At 35.3% G+C, this 16,649-nt stretch overlaps 1 protein-coding gene across 1 annotated transcript in view; it reads right to left on the reverse strand.

Annotated features, from left to right (window-relative positions):
* Positions 1 to 10,937: 10,937 nt before the first annotated feature.
* Positions 10,938 to 16,649, reverse strand: part of LOC144433810 (uncharacterized) — a 28,804-nt gene continuing 23,092 nt past the window's right edge. The window contains exon 3 of the mRNA XM_078122176.1: positions 10,938 to 14,994. Coding sequence (XP_077978302.1) covers positions 14,878 to 14,994 — 117 coding nt within the window. The 3' untranslated portion in view covers positions 10,938 to 14,877. The remainder of the gene's footprint in view (positions 14,995 to 16,649) is intronic.

The raw sequence follows: 16,649 nt of genomic DNA on the forward strand, positions 1-16,649 counted from the left end.
CCTTTTGCCCTCCCATAATAAACAGCTAGAACAATGAGGTCAAAGGTCAATGGTCTAGTCTATCACAGACATAAATTCAGTGAAGTATATATTGTCTACAAAGTGAGTCTAAACAGTGAATGAATGATTGACTGATCTACTTTGTCAGTTTCATAGTTTTGAACAGATTTTTTTTTCTGCTGTTCGCATAATAATGTCATCATCTCTCTATATACGTACATATTTGTATTGTACGTTATCAGAAATTAATTTCACATATAAGAAAAAATGTTCATTGCATTACAATGTATTTTGGCTCATTTCTGTAAACAAACACGTTTGTTTGTTTGTTTGTTTGTTTTTTATTTCAGCACTAATGACTTCCTAGTATTGTGTATTAATTATGCAGAAAAATAAAACATACATCCCAAGTACTTGATTTCTCCAATGACATAATTTCGATAAGCCTGGAATCCATGCGGATAAGGGATTTTAAATTTTGCTTTCCCATTTTGCGTTTGAAGGAAAAACAAAATTCAGAATCCTCGATAGCCTGGATTCTAGGCTATCATTCGATCAATATCACTTGGCAGATTTTTTTATTAGTGTTTGTGTTTTTGACATGAGTCGACATCAATATCTGGTGATTCAAACAGTTTATACTGATTTATAGCCACACAGAAGGGCTTTCTCAAACATTGACATTTTTAGAATGATGTATTTCATGTTCAAATGACTTTCCAAGGCATGAAACTAGTTGATTTGTTTTAAAACTGATGTATTGTTTGATTTATTTCCGTTTTCGATGACTTTCCAAACAGATTCCCCCCCCCCCAAAAAAAAACAAACAAACAAACTTATCATGAAATAAATCATTCAGTACAATTATATCAACTTCAAAATTTCTTTTCGAGATAATTATCCCAATTTTTTTGAAACTGAAGTTTTCTTTGGCTCAATAGATTTCAAATTCTATTAAAATTTTAACACACTCATTTCAATTTTTTTGAAAAGTGAAATTTTCTTTGGCCCAATAGATTTCAACATCCCCATAGATTCAAATTCTATTAAAATTTTGACACTCATTTCAAATTTTAACATTTGACTGAACACAATTGATTTCCAATTTTCCATGTGGTAAAATTTTGTTATTTTTTTCCAAACTGAAACAGTTGAATTTATTCCACAATTTTTTTTTTAAAGCAAGTGAATATTTAATATGAATTGTCTCAAAACTATTGAAAAGGTTCTTAAATGATTTTGATATCAAATTTTGTAGAATTCAAAATTTAATTTTTTTCAAATATCTAAAAAGTAAAATTTTCACATCTCATTTTGACAAGAGGAAGATTTTAACCTGCACGGTTTATAGTGACAGATGTCGAGTACCAAGATGGTAGTGTTCTCATTAAATTTGTACATCTGTTTCATTGCTTACAGGCATCTTCAGTGTTTAAATTTAACCAGTTCAGCAGAATGAGAAGTATCGTTGATATCAAAACTTGATATCAAAGTGAGTGAAATTTGACTCGGTAAAATATCTCGTTCTTGTTTTGATGAGGAACCACGAAATCACTTTGTATCCCTGATATCACAGTCATTATTGTTAAAAATATCAACTTACTCAGATAACCTACTGATTTTCATTTGACCTTCCCTAAATTAGTATTACTAAATGTCATACAAAATCTTCTCGATAATTTTTAATCTCCACATCATAAAAAATTCAAGATATCTATAAAAAAATATATATTATTGATATGCAGACACGGTATTTCATTACATAATTGAAGAACTCTGGGGAGAAAATTTAAGAAAAGTGAATTGTGTTCCAGGCTATGTATAAAGGTCAGAGGTCAAATGAGTTATAACAAAATGTCGAGACATTATTTCAAATTACAGATGCATGTCTGAGACGATGAAATAAAATGTAATATAACATACAACAACTATATAGATGGGAATGTTCTTCATGTACACAAATATGTATAATTTTAATATGCAGGTGTAAACATTATTTTAGCCCCCAACAGTAGTAACTGACCCTGACCTTGACCACAATGTCGTTTGTCAAGTTCAGACCCATTTCACATGATATTATTAGCAGTGTAAGATATAAATGTTGTTTAGCTGTATTAGAGGTCATTGTGGTTCACTATAAGAAGTCCTTGACTTCTCAACTCACAAATTAAAGCTGTTGTTGGTGTGTGGGTTTTCACTGAAGGCTTTCTGCATTAATCACGCATTGTTACAGGGTTAAAAAGTTAATGGAAAATGTTTTACGTTCAAGAACCTGGAAGTCACTAGTATTTGATATTATGATGTGTCAGTACATGTGTGTGTGTGTGTGTGTGTGTGTGTGTGTGTGTGTGTGTGTGTGTGTGTGCGAGTGTGTGTGTGTGTGTGTGTGTGTGTGTGTGTGTGTGTGTGTGTGTGTGTGTGTGTGTGTGTGTGTGTGCGTGCGTGCGAGCACGTGTATGTGTGTACCAGCTATCTTTAGGCTAATTAACTCCTATTAACCACTTGTAAACTTGTGTGCATGTATGTATAGGTGTGCACAATCACTGTACAATATTTTACCTACTACTCTTTCTGACATGTCTATGTTTTGTTATTTTATCACTTCCTCACATTTTAAGCATCAAATCATATTTGAATAAAATGTAACAAAAGTATGTTTAAGATTGAAAAGAAAATCGCAAATTTTGCATAAATATATCTGAAAGGAAATGAAACATATGTACTTCAATGTCAAGTAATTACCAACTAAGGTATGTCAGTCTGTATAAAGAGTTCTAACATCAAAATTTCTTTTTGTTAGAACTATTCAGAAAAATCAATATCTTTGGTGATGTCATAACAGACTTCATGGAGATAATGTCTGAGAGTACAAATCAGGGAATTGTGGGTAAAATATTGTGCAGTACAGTGCTGTATACAAGTTTAAAGTACAAATAAACTGACCTTTGACCTAATTACTGAGCATCATCTCAGCAGTGCATTATGGGTAATTAGGCCCACAGTCAATGATTGAGGTAGACATATACTTACTTTGCTGCCTAATAAGGAAACAACCATGTGACACCTGTAAAGAACAACACTTCTAGATCTAGTGATAACACATTTAAACTCAAAGTGGGTCAAATCAAAACATATTTCAAATTAATCATTTTTGTTTTGTGAAATATGTTTACAAATTTATCATACTTGTTTAAAATGTGAACTATTTGAAAAATAATTAATACAGTATAATAATCTTATCAAACTTCTCCTTTCGTATTAAATATTGCTTTCATTCAGGAAGTCAGTGATAATTACCAAAATTAATTCCACATTCTTCCATGGATATTTGTGGAAGGCTGTCTTCAAAAATTAATTAGTGTCTGGATTCACTTCTGTTTCATACTGTGAATAAAGATGCTAATGATATGAAAAATTGACTTTAACTGAAAGATTGTAATAATATATTATTTCTGGTTTCAATTTGTTTGTAAAATCAGTTTACAACTCAGAGACAATTTACTGTGATTAGTATTTCTTAATCTAGCCTATAGAATCCAGGCGATTTGGAAATTTTGAATTTTGATTTCCCCCTCTTGAATTCAAAACCCCATCCATGCTAACTGTAATAGTGACTATGCAGTCTTTGGACTACTAGCCTGTAGTGATAGTCTGTTTATACAGTATTTCTGTATTCCATGCGATATAAAGGGAATATCACCCTGAGCACCATGAACGGATTACTGGGCTGACACCATATTAAACAGAATTCAACGGTGTAGCACCGTATTTTAAAGACTAATTCAAACACACAAATGTTTAACTTATGTCAGGTTGTGATATATACAGCATACCAAATATAGAAGGAGAAATTGTGACTATCATGTTGATAGTGACAACCAATAACAGCGGCATCAACAACAGCTTATAACCTCTACTAATATGGCAGTATTTGACATGCGAGTACAAGTGTGGCATACTTGGGGCTTGCAGTTACCTCTATGGTCAACTTTCATTTGTGTAGTGAGTGAACATGTAACAGAAAACACCGCAAGTACAAAAATACCCCCGAGTAGCCCGGCACAGTGGTACTCGATCGGCACAGTGGCATGACGTACGTAGTTCTGTAGATATTATGTATGTTTATCAGAAATGGCAAATTTCCCTAAAAATCATTCGGTGCAATCACGCAGTTTTGTGTAAAAGGAATGAATTCGATTTTCACTCATTTGCATATCATTTACATACATGTATGCAATAATGTTTTAGATATTGCACTGCAATGCAAATACCAATAGTATGTATGCACTGTGCACCACTGCACTGTAAGTAATCTCTCTAAATTATTTTTGCAAATACCACCAAATAAAAATGGCTATAAATTTGCACAATCTAACAAGCTAATATTATGTTGTTTGTCAGAGGGACAAATGAATTCACGAATCAAAGTGTATCTATAGGCAGGCCATACAAACTGTATTGTAGCTAGGAATCAATGCAATCTGTCTGCCTTTACTATTTTCATTTCAGCTTAAAGCATAAGAAATTAATATCCAGATATCAATAATGAATTCCAAGCTGTCTAGATGTTGACATATATAATTTGCTGAGTATTAAAACTCAGGATTTTAATATTTGATTTCTTTGGCTTGTGTATGGATGGCTGGATGACAGTCAAACAGGTTGTGAATTCCAGGTTAAGGTAACCTACCTTTACAATGAACAACAGAGTTTTAAAATCATAAATATTTGTCAAAGAGCTCAAGATTAAAAACTGAACACACCTGAAGGACATCCAGGATCCTTATAGCTATCCATGTGATAACAGTTTTGTAATCTATTTCTACAGAGACTTGGCTATCTGGCATGACAATGTTGTTCACTGAATGATGAGTACCTGTATGTCAAGTCAGATAGCCAAGTCCGGGCTACACTGTCAAGCCAGTATGTTAAGTCAGATAGCCAAATCTCTGAGCTAAACTGTCAAACCAGTATATCAAGTCAGATAGCCAAGTCTCTGAGCTATACTGTCAAGCCAGTATGTCAAGTCAGATAGCCAAGTCTCTGGGCTATACTGTCAAGTCAGTATGTCAAGTCAGATAGCCAAGTCTCTGGGCTATACTGTCAAACCAGTATGTCAAGTCAGATAGGCAAGTCTCTTGGCTATTCTGTCCAGCCAGTATGTCAAGTCAGATAGCCAAGTCTCTGGGCTATACTGTCAAGCCAGTATGTCAAGTCAGATAGGCAAGTCTCTTGGCTATTCTGTCCAGCCAGTATGTCAAGTCAGATAGCCAAGTCTGTGGGCTATAGTGTCAAGCCTGGGTATGTCAAATCAGATAGCGAAGGCTCTCAGCTATACTGTCAAGTCAGTATGTCAAGTCAGATAGCCAAGTCTCTGGGCTATACTGTCAAGCCAGTATGTCAAGTCAGATAGCCAAGTCTGTGGGCTGTACAGTCAAGCCAGTATGTCAAGTCAGATAGCTAAGTCTCTAGGCTATACTGTCAAGCCAGTATGTCAAATCAGATAGCCAAGTCTCTGGGCTATACTGTCAAACCAGTATATCATGTCAGATAGCCAAGTCTCTGGGCTATACTGTCAAGCCAGTATGTCAAGTCAGATAGCTAAGTCTCTAGGCTATACTGTCAACCAGTATGTCAAATCAGATAGCCAAGTCTCTGGGCTATAGTGTCAAGCCAGTATGTCAAATCAGATAGCCAAGTCTCTGGGCTATACTGTCAAGCCAGTATGTCAAATCAGATAGCCAAGTCTCTGGGCTATACTGTCAAGCCAGTATGTCAAATCAGATAGCCAAGTCTCTGGGCTATACTGTCAAGCCAGTATGTCAAATCAGATAGCCAAGTCTCTGGGCTATAGTGTCAAGCCAGTATGTCAAGTCAGATAGCCAAGTCTCTGGGCTATAGTGTCAAGCCAGTATGTCAAGTCAGATAGCCAAGTCTCTGGGCTATACTGTCAAGCCAGTATGTCAAGTCAGATAGCCAAGTCTCTGGGCTATACTGTCAAGTCAGTATGTCAAGTCAGATAGCCAAGTCTCTGGGCTATACTGTCAAGCCAGTATGTCAGATCAGATAGCCAAGTCTCTGGGCTATACTGTCAAGCCAGTATGTCAAATCAGATAGCCAAGTCTCTAGGCTAAATTACAACCTAAACAATCATTTTATCAACACAGCAAATGTTACTCTTCTGCTTCATTAAGTTGTATTTACAAAGTGGGATGTCTAGTTTGGGTACCTGTTGTAGTTCAGTCTCGCCAAAGCATATATTTGTATAAGGGGGAAGTATGTGGACATCAAAATAAACAGGATATGTACAGCTTTGTAGAGATTACTCAGGATATATGTGTTGATGTAGTGTATTGATTTGTTAATAATCATACATACAGGTACTCGCCCCGACTGAGTTAACAAAAGTCTGACACGTCATCAACTCCCATCGGTCCGATAGTTATGACTTGATCATTTTTAGTTATGCCAGACAGAAAACTGAAGTGCTAGTATTTTTAAAGATAGTCTGTATTTTGAAATAAGCTAATGTAAAATATCCAAAGAAGTGAAAGATTTTTTTTCCAATACATTTGGTAAACTCCATTTATATATTTATTTATTTATTTATTAATTAAATAGATGTTTAGTTAGTTGTTGTGAACTTAATTTCATTTTCCTAGAGATGAGATAGGCATCCATGGACTGTACATATTATGATTTTTTCACTCAAATCCTGCAAGTCAATCATATTTGTTGTGTTTTCTGAAAAAGCACCCAGTCTTCACTCAATGCATGCTACATGGATATTTGAAGGGACGGAAATATAATTCTGAGTACTAAGATGTCAAAACTTGAATCAAACATGGTTTTTAACTGATACCCTGTCATCGTGACCACAATTTTAAGCTCTCAGGGTTTGTCATACAAGCCTCTAAAACATTGCCCCTATTAAAAAAATATCATTCACTCGGCTGAAGTTTTACAAATATAACTTTACATAATGAAATACCAATTCATTGGCAAACTATTAACCTCAAAATAATTATTAATATGTTGTACATCAATATGGTATCTATCAAATTACATTAATGTGGTTCCAACCAGTAGATGGTACTTTATTTATCTACACATCAACCTTGGTATTCAGAATTCTAACTGTACACTAGATTATACAAAAAATGAAGTATATAGCCACAAATATCCCCGTTTTGATATTTCACATGAGAATTTTATTTCGGTCATGTATTTGATTGAAGTTCTGAAATATAGCTGAAAAGATAGTAGAAGATACTTTTATAAGTTGAATTTGGCATGTTTTACCTCGTTACCTTGACAACCAGACTATTAGGCTGATCTGATTACAGTACCAGTGTATTGTAATAGTATTGACATACAGTGTCACCTGGACTTGGGATAAGTTAGTATGTAGTAAATCATTCATAGCTGTAGACTTATCTCATTGGTTGTCAAATATTCTATAGTTAGTTTGCATGTTGTGAGTAACAGGTACAATTTATGTCCCAGGGGGTGGGGGGTGGGGGGTGGTACCAGTGGCCAACTCTGGTAGGGGTGTGTGGCCAGTGCTGGAAACCCCAGGCCCCATTTTATACCCATTTTGGCCCAAAATCAATATCCCATTTTAGAGCATTACCGGTTTTTTAAAGGATGAAAGTTTAGACCTAAATACATTTTTCTTGGGAAGCAACATTTTGGGAGAATTAATGGCAGTTTATGATTTGGTAAAGTACAATGGACCACATTTTAGATCAAGCAAATCGAAAATAATGCAAAGTGTACCCCCGTTCAGCTAAAAAAAAACCCAGACCCATTTTACACCAAAGGGCTACAAAATGCACCCCAAAGGGCAACACATACATGTATACTCAAATAAGGGTAGTAGCCCCCTTTATGGGTTTATGTTACCTGTTGTGTTGAGGGATGTAATTGTTGTCTACACTGAAGAGAGTCCAATAAAATTCAAACCAGTAACTCTAATTTAATAATCATTTTATAATATTTTTGTTGATTTCATTATCCAAACAAAGATTTGCATACCTGGCAATTTGCATGCACAATATACATGGCATTTTAGAGGAAGGTGCATGCAACATTATGGTGCACCATCATTAGGCCTTTATAATTAACAGCACAGCAAATCCCCTGTAGAGGTTAATAACCTTGCCTAATATATGTAAATCCATGTTAATGTATTCAAATAATTTGCATGAAATGACCAGGGTATTATGTATGCAAATTCCTGTTAATATATGCATGTGATATTTGCATCATAGATAACATCCATAATTATAATTAGACGCAACTGTTGATATGCTATGCTGCATTCCCTGTTATGTCTCTGAAAATGATTTACAGACAGATACGGCATAAAGAAAATTTGTGTTGTTCTGATAACATTTGATAACAAAATGAAGATAAGGGTTTTTCATACACATACTTTCAATGGCCTACAGCTTAATCAGATAAAGTAAGATATCAGGAGTGGGACTTTCAGGCAAGCCGCAAATTCCATATCTTTGTACACAGAAAAACATGTCCTGAAACCATTGTAACCGAGGACATGTGTGGGAGGTCCAGCCATATCAGATTAGAATTACCATAATATGTAGGGGGAAACAGCTGTCTGGCGGAGCTATAGAAAAAGTTGGTAATAATAATAGTATATATTTATAAAGCTCTTTCACAATTTATAATGCCTTTTTTTTGCAATAAATGTTGTATAATGGCACAAACGCCCAATATAAAATTCAACTCCCTGAGGAGCATACAATCCAATGTAGCCTCTGTAAAAGGGCATAGGATTAAAGTATTCGCATATAGCAACCTCTATCCTACCAGGTCCCCAAGTATACACCTGGGTTGACTGGCATCCAGTTATGCTTCCAAGGACTTTAGCCACTCACTCTCAATGGCAGTGAAGGGCTCGAACCTACAAACTGCTGATTTAAAGTCAGCACTCCCTCAATCATGACTCCATCATAGCCATCAAGGTCCTTGGCTTAAGAATAATCCTATGTGATCCTTATGATGCCAACTGATAAGACAACCCTAATGTGAGAGAGACTGTGATTGGACCTTTAAAGGTCAATGTGGGTTAGTAATATTTTCGTTCTAAGCTAGATTAAATCAACTATGAAATGTGGGCGTGAATAACCAAGACAGTAGAAGTGATTGTCTATGATAAACAAGTGTCTTTCGGAGTTATAGAAAGAGTTGGTCCCGAACAAAAGAATGGCCCTGGTAATATGTATAATGCATATGGCTCCATTGATATGATGGTTGGAATCCAAGACTTTGGGATTCAAACGTTGGGGTTTGAATAGACAGACAACTGCGACAGGTTGATCATTTAGACTTGATGCTTAAAATACCAGTAATAGAGTGATTGTGTGTCTCTACAGCAGAAAGTCCACTCAACCTTGGTCCGAGACTCAATCTTGCACTTTCTCAGTTGCTTCTCTAAACCTTCTTGAACTTATGTGAATCTGTAAAATATACTTTTCAACATGTAAATGCCAAACTCGTCCTGGGGTAGAAGAACATCTGAGATATGTGGAAATTACGCTACAGATTTCATTTGACCTTTACCCCTAAAACATAACAAAACTGAAAATCCTTAAAGCTAAAGTAGTTGTAACTGGAAATTTATTTTTCTTTTGTTATTTCAGATAATATTTTCTACTTATTGTTGTTGTACTTGTTTAAAGTATTTATGATTTCCCCTGGTAATCAAACCCTCAAGCATTCCACAATTTGTTGCCCGACAAGTAAATGGTCTGGACTTGTTCCATGACTGTTTACATATGGCATCAAGCCCACCACTGTGCTCCAAGTTTCATGACTGTTTACATAAGGGCATTAAGCCCACCACTGTGCCCTGTTTCATGACTGTTTACATATGGCATCAAGCCCACCAGTGTGCCCTAAGTTTCATGACTGTTTACATATGGGCATCAAGCCCACCACTGTGCCCTGTTTCATGACTGTTTACATATGGCATCAAGCCCACCACTGTGCCCTAAGTTTCATGACTGTTTACATATGGCCATCAAGCCCACCACTGTGCCCTAAGTTTCATGACTGTTTACATAAGGGCATTAAGCCCACCACTGTGCCCTGTTTCATGACTGTTTACATATGGACAGCAAGCCCACCAGTGTGCCCTAAGTTTCATGACTGTTTACATATGGACATCAAGTCCACCACTGTGCCCTAAGTTTCATGACTGTTTACATATGGGCATCAAGCCCAACACTGTGCCCTAAGTTTCATGACTGTTTACATAAGGGCATCAAGCCCACCACTGTGCCCTGTTTCATGACTGTTTACATATGGCCATCAAGCCCACCACTGTGCCCTAAGTTTCATGACTGTTTACATAAGGGCATCAAGCCCACCACTGTGCCGTTTCATGACTGTTTACAAATGGACAGCAAGCCCACCAGTGTGCCCTAAGTTTCATGACTGTTTACATATGGCCATCAAGCCCAACAGTGTGCCCTAAGTTTCATGACTGTTTACATATGGGCATCAAGCCCACCACTGTGCCCTAAGTTTCATGACTGTTTACATATGGACATCAAGCCCAACAGTATGTCCTTCATCCAATTTGATGGACCACTGAAGCACAGCAATTATTTTTGATGCACCAAAATTTGGTGTTCCCCTGTCCCATACTCACAATAAAACACAGTCTTCATCATTTTGACCCATGATAAACAAATTTTGTCTTTTATTTGAGGGCAAACATGTAGAGTGATAATCAACTGATTAGAAAGATTAAACTTTCATATAAATCTATATTATTCACGTGGAAAAAATAAATGAACAATTGGTGAAACATTATAGCAACTGGGGCTTTACATGTAAACAAACAAACAAACAAACAAACAAACAGACACAAACAACCAAACAAACAGACACCGACACAACATTGATTGCAAAAATCAAAACGTTTTTATTTTGACTTGAAAGATTCACCAAAAGCAGTACAAATCATTTCATTGTAGATGTCAGCTTCTTTATATAAATGCAGAATTAAAATATCCACGGCTTCACATTATGCACATCTGAGTACTAGCAAATAATATATAATAATTACATTATGGTATATATATGTTCTGTTGATCTATTTTACGCTATCTATATATCAGAAACTGTGAAAAAGAAAACCGAAAATCAAAAAAACAGCCATGCTTTGTAATGCTGGATGATACATTTATCACATTCTTATAAATTCACTCACATTTGATTTGTTCTAAACTCATCAAAGAGATAACACATGAGGTGCCATGTTGATGGATGGCAACCCCCCCCCAAAAAAAATGCTCCCTCTGTTTCTAAAGTGTATAAATGTTTTGATACTGTTGACTCACCATTAAAACAATCAAGGATAAATGTATAGGTTGTGACAGTTACTTACAAATTCATGAAATAGACATAGAAACGTGAAATATACGTTCACATCACAGTCACTGATCTGTATTGCTTTGTACAAGCCCCAAACTATAACACAGGTTGCAGTGGATTGTAACCATGACAACACACCATGACCTGGTGACCTAAACTTTAACCTTTGACACAGCTGTGCAGCACATACAACTCCTTCACAATAGGATGATGATAATTGAAAACACAACCCTTCACCGAAAAAAAAAAAAAATGTATATCACTGATATTCCTACATCTATGAAAATGAACGTCATAATCCATATATTATTAAAATAGTTACTGTTGGTCATACTTGTAATGTTCCCATCACTTCAAAGATACAGTATTTGTGCAAAATAAACAAACATTGTATCGCAAGAGTTCTTCTTTTTTTTTTTAAATTTAAGAAACGGCTAATCACAACAAAACTTCAAATCGTTAATAATTTTTGTACCATGAAATCACTGTCAAACTGTTAATAAATATATTGCCATGTTGTCAAATTTTCACAAAGAATGGAGAACAATACAGTGAACAACTTTTATCTCAAACTGTCTGAAAAAAAAATGAGCTCAATAACCCCCATCAATAATACACTATGGGTTTAGTCTGAAACGTTTTTTTTAACTAAGTATATTTGGATGCATTTCTATCAGTCATATGAATGTAAAAATTACACTGTCGTAAAACCGTGCACATTGCATTTTTTTTTTTGCAGTTACAGCGTGAAAATTACACTACCTTGATTGCAAGAATGGTGAAATTACAAAATGTTCTCCATAGCTAGAAGAATCTCAGACCGTCTGAGTATGAGTGTATCAATTTGTTCAAAACTCTGAACTTAGGCCGGAATGCCTATGTCTGGCAAGGCTTCCATGCAGAGGCGACAGCAGTCAGTGCGACTCAATAACAACGCTTCGCAGCTATGCTAAGTATGACAATTTGTTACGTATTGTTGATCATGAAATGACTGGTTCTGAGTTGCTTTCCAGGGGTAAATGAGCAATCCTTGTTAATCAGACGGTGGTGTCTCAGTGCAAGCTTGGATAATGGTTACTATATTACTCTGCCCACTTGTAAGGGTTTCTTATCACGACTATCATGAACTTGACCTATAAACAAACCCAGGCTACGAACTTGAATATGGACACCTGTAGTACAATAAAACATGGTCTGTGACATGCTTAGGGCATGTCAAGGTGTTACAAATGCGTTCAACTTTCTACAACTACTGAATATGTATTCTGACTATACGGTGCAACATGCTACATATAATGAGTGCTGGCAAGTCACAATGTAATCAAAAGTCAGAAACTGGTACCGATAGGTGCTGTCAAATCTAACAAACTACTGAAAGTGTTCAAATGTTTATTAAAATTTACACAAATCAAATGAAAAGTTATCTTTAGTGTGTTGTGACTATTCCAAGACAGCATGCTAGTAAAATCTCACGACGTTTCTTCCCTTCAACTGCCATACAAGTGAACAATGAAACTTTTAACTACTTTCCACAACATACGTACAAGTATGGTACATGTAGTACTGGTATTTGTGTGTAATGGTGTACTTGATAAAGAGCTGAGCAGACCTTTATATACCGAACAAATCTTCAAAACTTGACAAACCTGTGTATTCTGAATTGCTCTGAGCAAAATGTGGTCTTGGAGCAAAAATTGGATTGAACCTTGGTATTTTGACATAATCTGTGTCATCTGATGAATAGATCTGAGGATACTGAACAGATTGGGGCAAACCTGTTTAGTCTGCTGAATAATTGAACAGACTTTGGTGTTACAGAAAGACAAGTCTGAACGTTGGTATTCTGGACAGATTGAGGCAAACCTGTGTATTCTGAATAACTAAGCAGAATTTGACTGAACCCTGGTATTCTTCATGATTAGATCATGAAAAGCATCCTTGATATGAAGTAAACTTATCAAGTTGAATTACTCCTGTCAAGAAATACCAAAAATAACACCTTTTCAGTTCACCAAGTTAGGAACTTAGTTACACCCAACCTAATTAGTCCTACTAAATCAAATACCACTGACTACATCTTCAACTCTGTGACTGAACTCCATGAATACAAAGGTCAGGTCAGGTCAGGTCAGGTCAGGTCATCAAAGTACACACGAATGGAATAACCACATCAACAGTACGAGTACCGTCCACAATGACATGAAAACACAGTAAATTACAAGCCGAGTATAAAAATAAACCATCAGGAGAAATTTTTTACAGTCCTATTAGTACACATCTCTGGTTAAACTCTTCATATACATACACACTTGTATCTGCAATCAAAATTTCGGGTTTTCTACGATAATCATATCTCTCTATTCCGTTTCTATCCGTGGTCCTATCACAACTACATTTCCAGATCAACGTAACGTTAAATTCATTTTGGCTGTGTGTGTTTTTTTTTAAAACAGTTCATTGTCTTCACAAATTAAACTGTATCTTACTTCTTATTTTTTCTTTAACATTTTTTACATACAAATCAAGAAGTGTTTTTTTTTTCATCTGCGCAACCACAAACAATGAGCTGACAAAGTCACTCTTTGTGTTAATATTTGGTATTTTTGAAATCATTTACATTGATAATACCAGTATACAAGTACGGCTCTCAATTTCTAATTAAACTTTCTCATGGATTCTCCCCTCCCCCCAACAATGGTATCAACCTGGATAACTACATTGTTATGTATAGATGTATTTGTTTTATTATTAGAAACCACAAAACTGAATTCACACCCCCAAGGACTGTCAGGGGAGAACCTTTGAGTATGTACGTTTCTACTGACAGACCACTGCATTACGGAAAATAATTTTTTTTTTTAAATTCATCAATTCATTTGATTTTTTATAAATTTTTTTTGTTCGTTTTCATTTAATACACTGTAGCATTTGATGCACAAAATCCGAGAAGGAAATTAACGTAAAGAGGAATCAGTCTGTAAATTTGCTTGACAAAACTCAATACATCAGTCATACCCTCGAAAAAAAAAAAGGCAAAACGGAAAGGAAAGAATATACTATATGTTAAGTACTAGTTAAACGTTCTATCAAGGAAAAAACAAAAATTTGCAACAAAATGAATATGTAAAGCAGTCAGCAAAAACAAACCCTTGTATACCCGATCAAAGTGCTGTGGACATCATCTTTTCCATGTAATTCAAAGATGAACATGATTCGTTCAGATGAACATGATTCGTTCAATTGTGACGATCGAAAAAACCCAAAAAAACTTAAACTCATAAAGTAGATAAGGAAATCTATGACTAAAACAGTATTAACGTCTCCAGGTAAGTTTTTGAAGTACCTCATCTCAGCTTTTTTTTCATCTACATCTTAAAACATTATCAGTCTGTGATCAGCACCATATAAAGTCTCTCACACAGTTGGTTTTCAACATAACCGAGCCATGTAAAAAAAAAAACCACACTGTTACATGTTGTTAAATGCAGCGTATTTCGTTTTCCAATCCATTTTTTCGGGTCTCTTCTTCTTAGCCATTGATCTTGCTCGGGCCATATCCATCTCCATTGCAGGGGTGGTTGGTGCCTATTGTGAAAAAATACAGAAGACAACACAAGAGTAAGAAACCAGTAGATAAGAGAATTTGGAGTTACAAAAAAAAAATTATATAATTTCAAAATAGGTCTCTCCTGGCCTGGAAGTATATCAATTTCAAGACACTCAGATCTTTCCATTGAACACTACATACAGTCTTTCCATGGAAGGATTTACAGGAATTGCCATTGCTGACATTTACATATTCCACCAACCTAAATGACTAAGGTCTCTCCCTTGAGACAGGAAAATATGGAAACCAAGCTACACTTGGGAATATAAACTGAGAAAACAAAATTGCCAAACATATATGAATTCTACATTGAAAATTTATCATTTTATTCATTTTTTTTAGATCAATATCATTTCTGTAAATAAAGAGTTGGGGCCATTTGAATTATTGAGATTGTTTCTAGATTTACCACAGTATCACAGAGAAGTGGATATTGAAAAAATGTGATTTTTACTATAAATTTGTCAAGTCAATATTTAGAATGCAAATAAACAGTGGGGTCATATGAACTGTTGAGATTGTTTCTAGACTTACACCAAATCAGAGAGAAGTGGAAGGAGAATAATTATTATTTGTACTCATGCTTAATGTATTCCCATTCTTTCTGTTAATAACAGTGGGGTCATTTGAAATGTAATTTATTTATTTGGTTTCTAGACATCCAAAATATCACACAGAAGTGGATCAGTGTGCCCTCTAAACCAATTTGACGTGCCACTGATGCACAGAATTTCTAGTGACACACCAAAATTTGGTGTTCCCCTATCTCTTACTATGCGGTGACTCATAAGAAATGCCAGTTTTTATCATTTTGATTCACAACAACAAAATTTGGCTATCATTAGTGGGTACACTGAAGTGGATATAGAAAAATTGAAATATCACTATACCAGTATCCTGTCACTCAATATGAATAAGTCACATGAAATATTAACACATATATGGACTCCAGATTATCATAACACCAAAACTGATTGGATAATGTTACGTTAGTCGGTATGATATGATATTTGTCCCAGACTATCAACTATCACTTGTATGGCCTTGAACGAAAAAGACATACAACCTATCATACAGAATTTAAATCATATGAAATATTGATATTAACATTTATGGATTTTAGATTACCCATTTAACATCAACATTGATTTCGCCGAGTTGATAGTCAACACAATACTATAATGCAGCATTGCTTATACCTAGTAACTACATGACAAGGTTCTCTCTGTGTATAATAACCTTTCCCAACACCTAGCACTACTTGAGATATTCTGTGTTTGATCAGTGTCTGCAGAGAGTTAGTAGACAAGGAAAACATTTCAAGCACCATGACTGCACTTTCCTGTTGTAATGCTATCAGTTTACTCTGTAATAGTCTACAGTGTACTGATCTATACTTGTACAATGTAAGAAAGGAAGGTTTTCTTACACAACACAAGATGGACTATCAACTTTCAAACTGAAAATTAAAACGCTAACGACTTCCTCCCTCTGTCATTTCTGTAAAGGTATGAATGTCTTCAATCTATTTTCCATACATCATTTTTTTTTTCACACACGTTATCATTATTTTATAGAATAACAATTCTGATTTTGAACAGTAAGAAATACAAATAATGTAATATTGGTCAAA

Source organism: Glandiceps talaboti, chromosome 4 (assembly GCF_964340395.1).
Source record: "Glandiceps talaboti chromosome 4, keGlaTala1.1, whole genome shotgun sequence".
NCBI lineage: Eukaryota > Metazoa > Hemichordata > Enteropneusta > Spengelidae > Glandiceps > Glandiceps talaboti.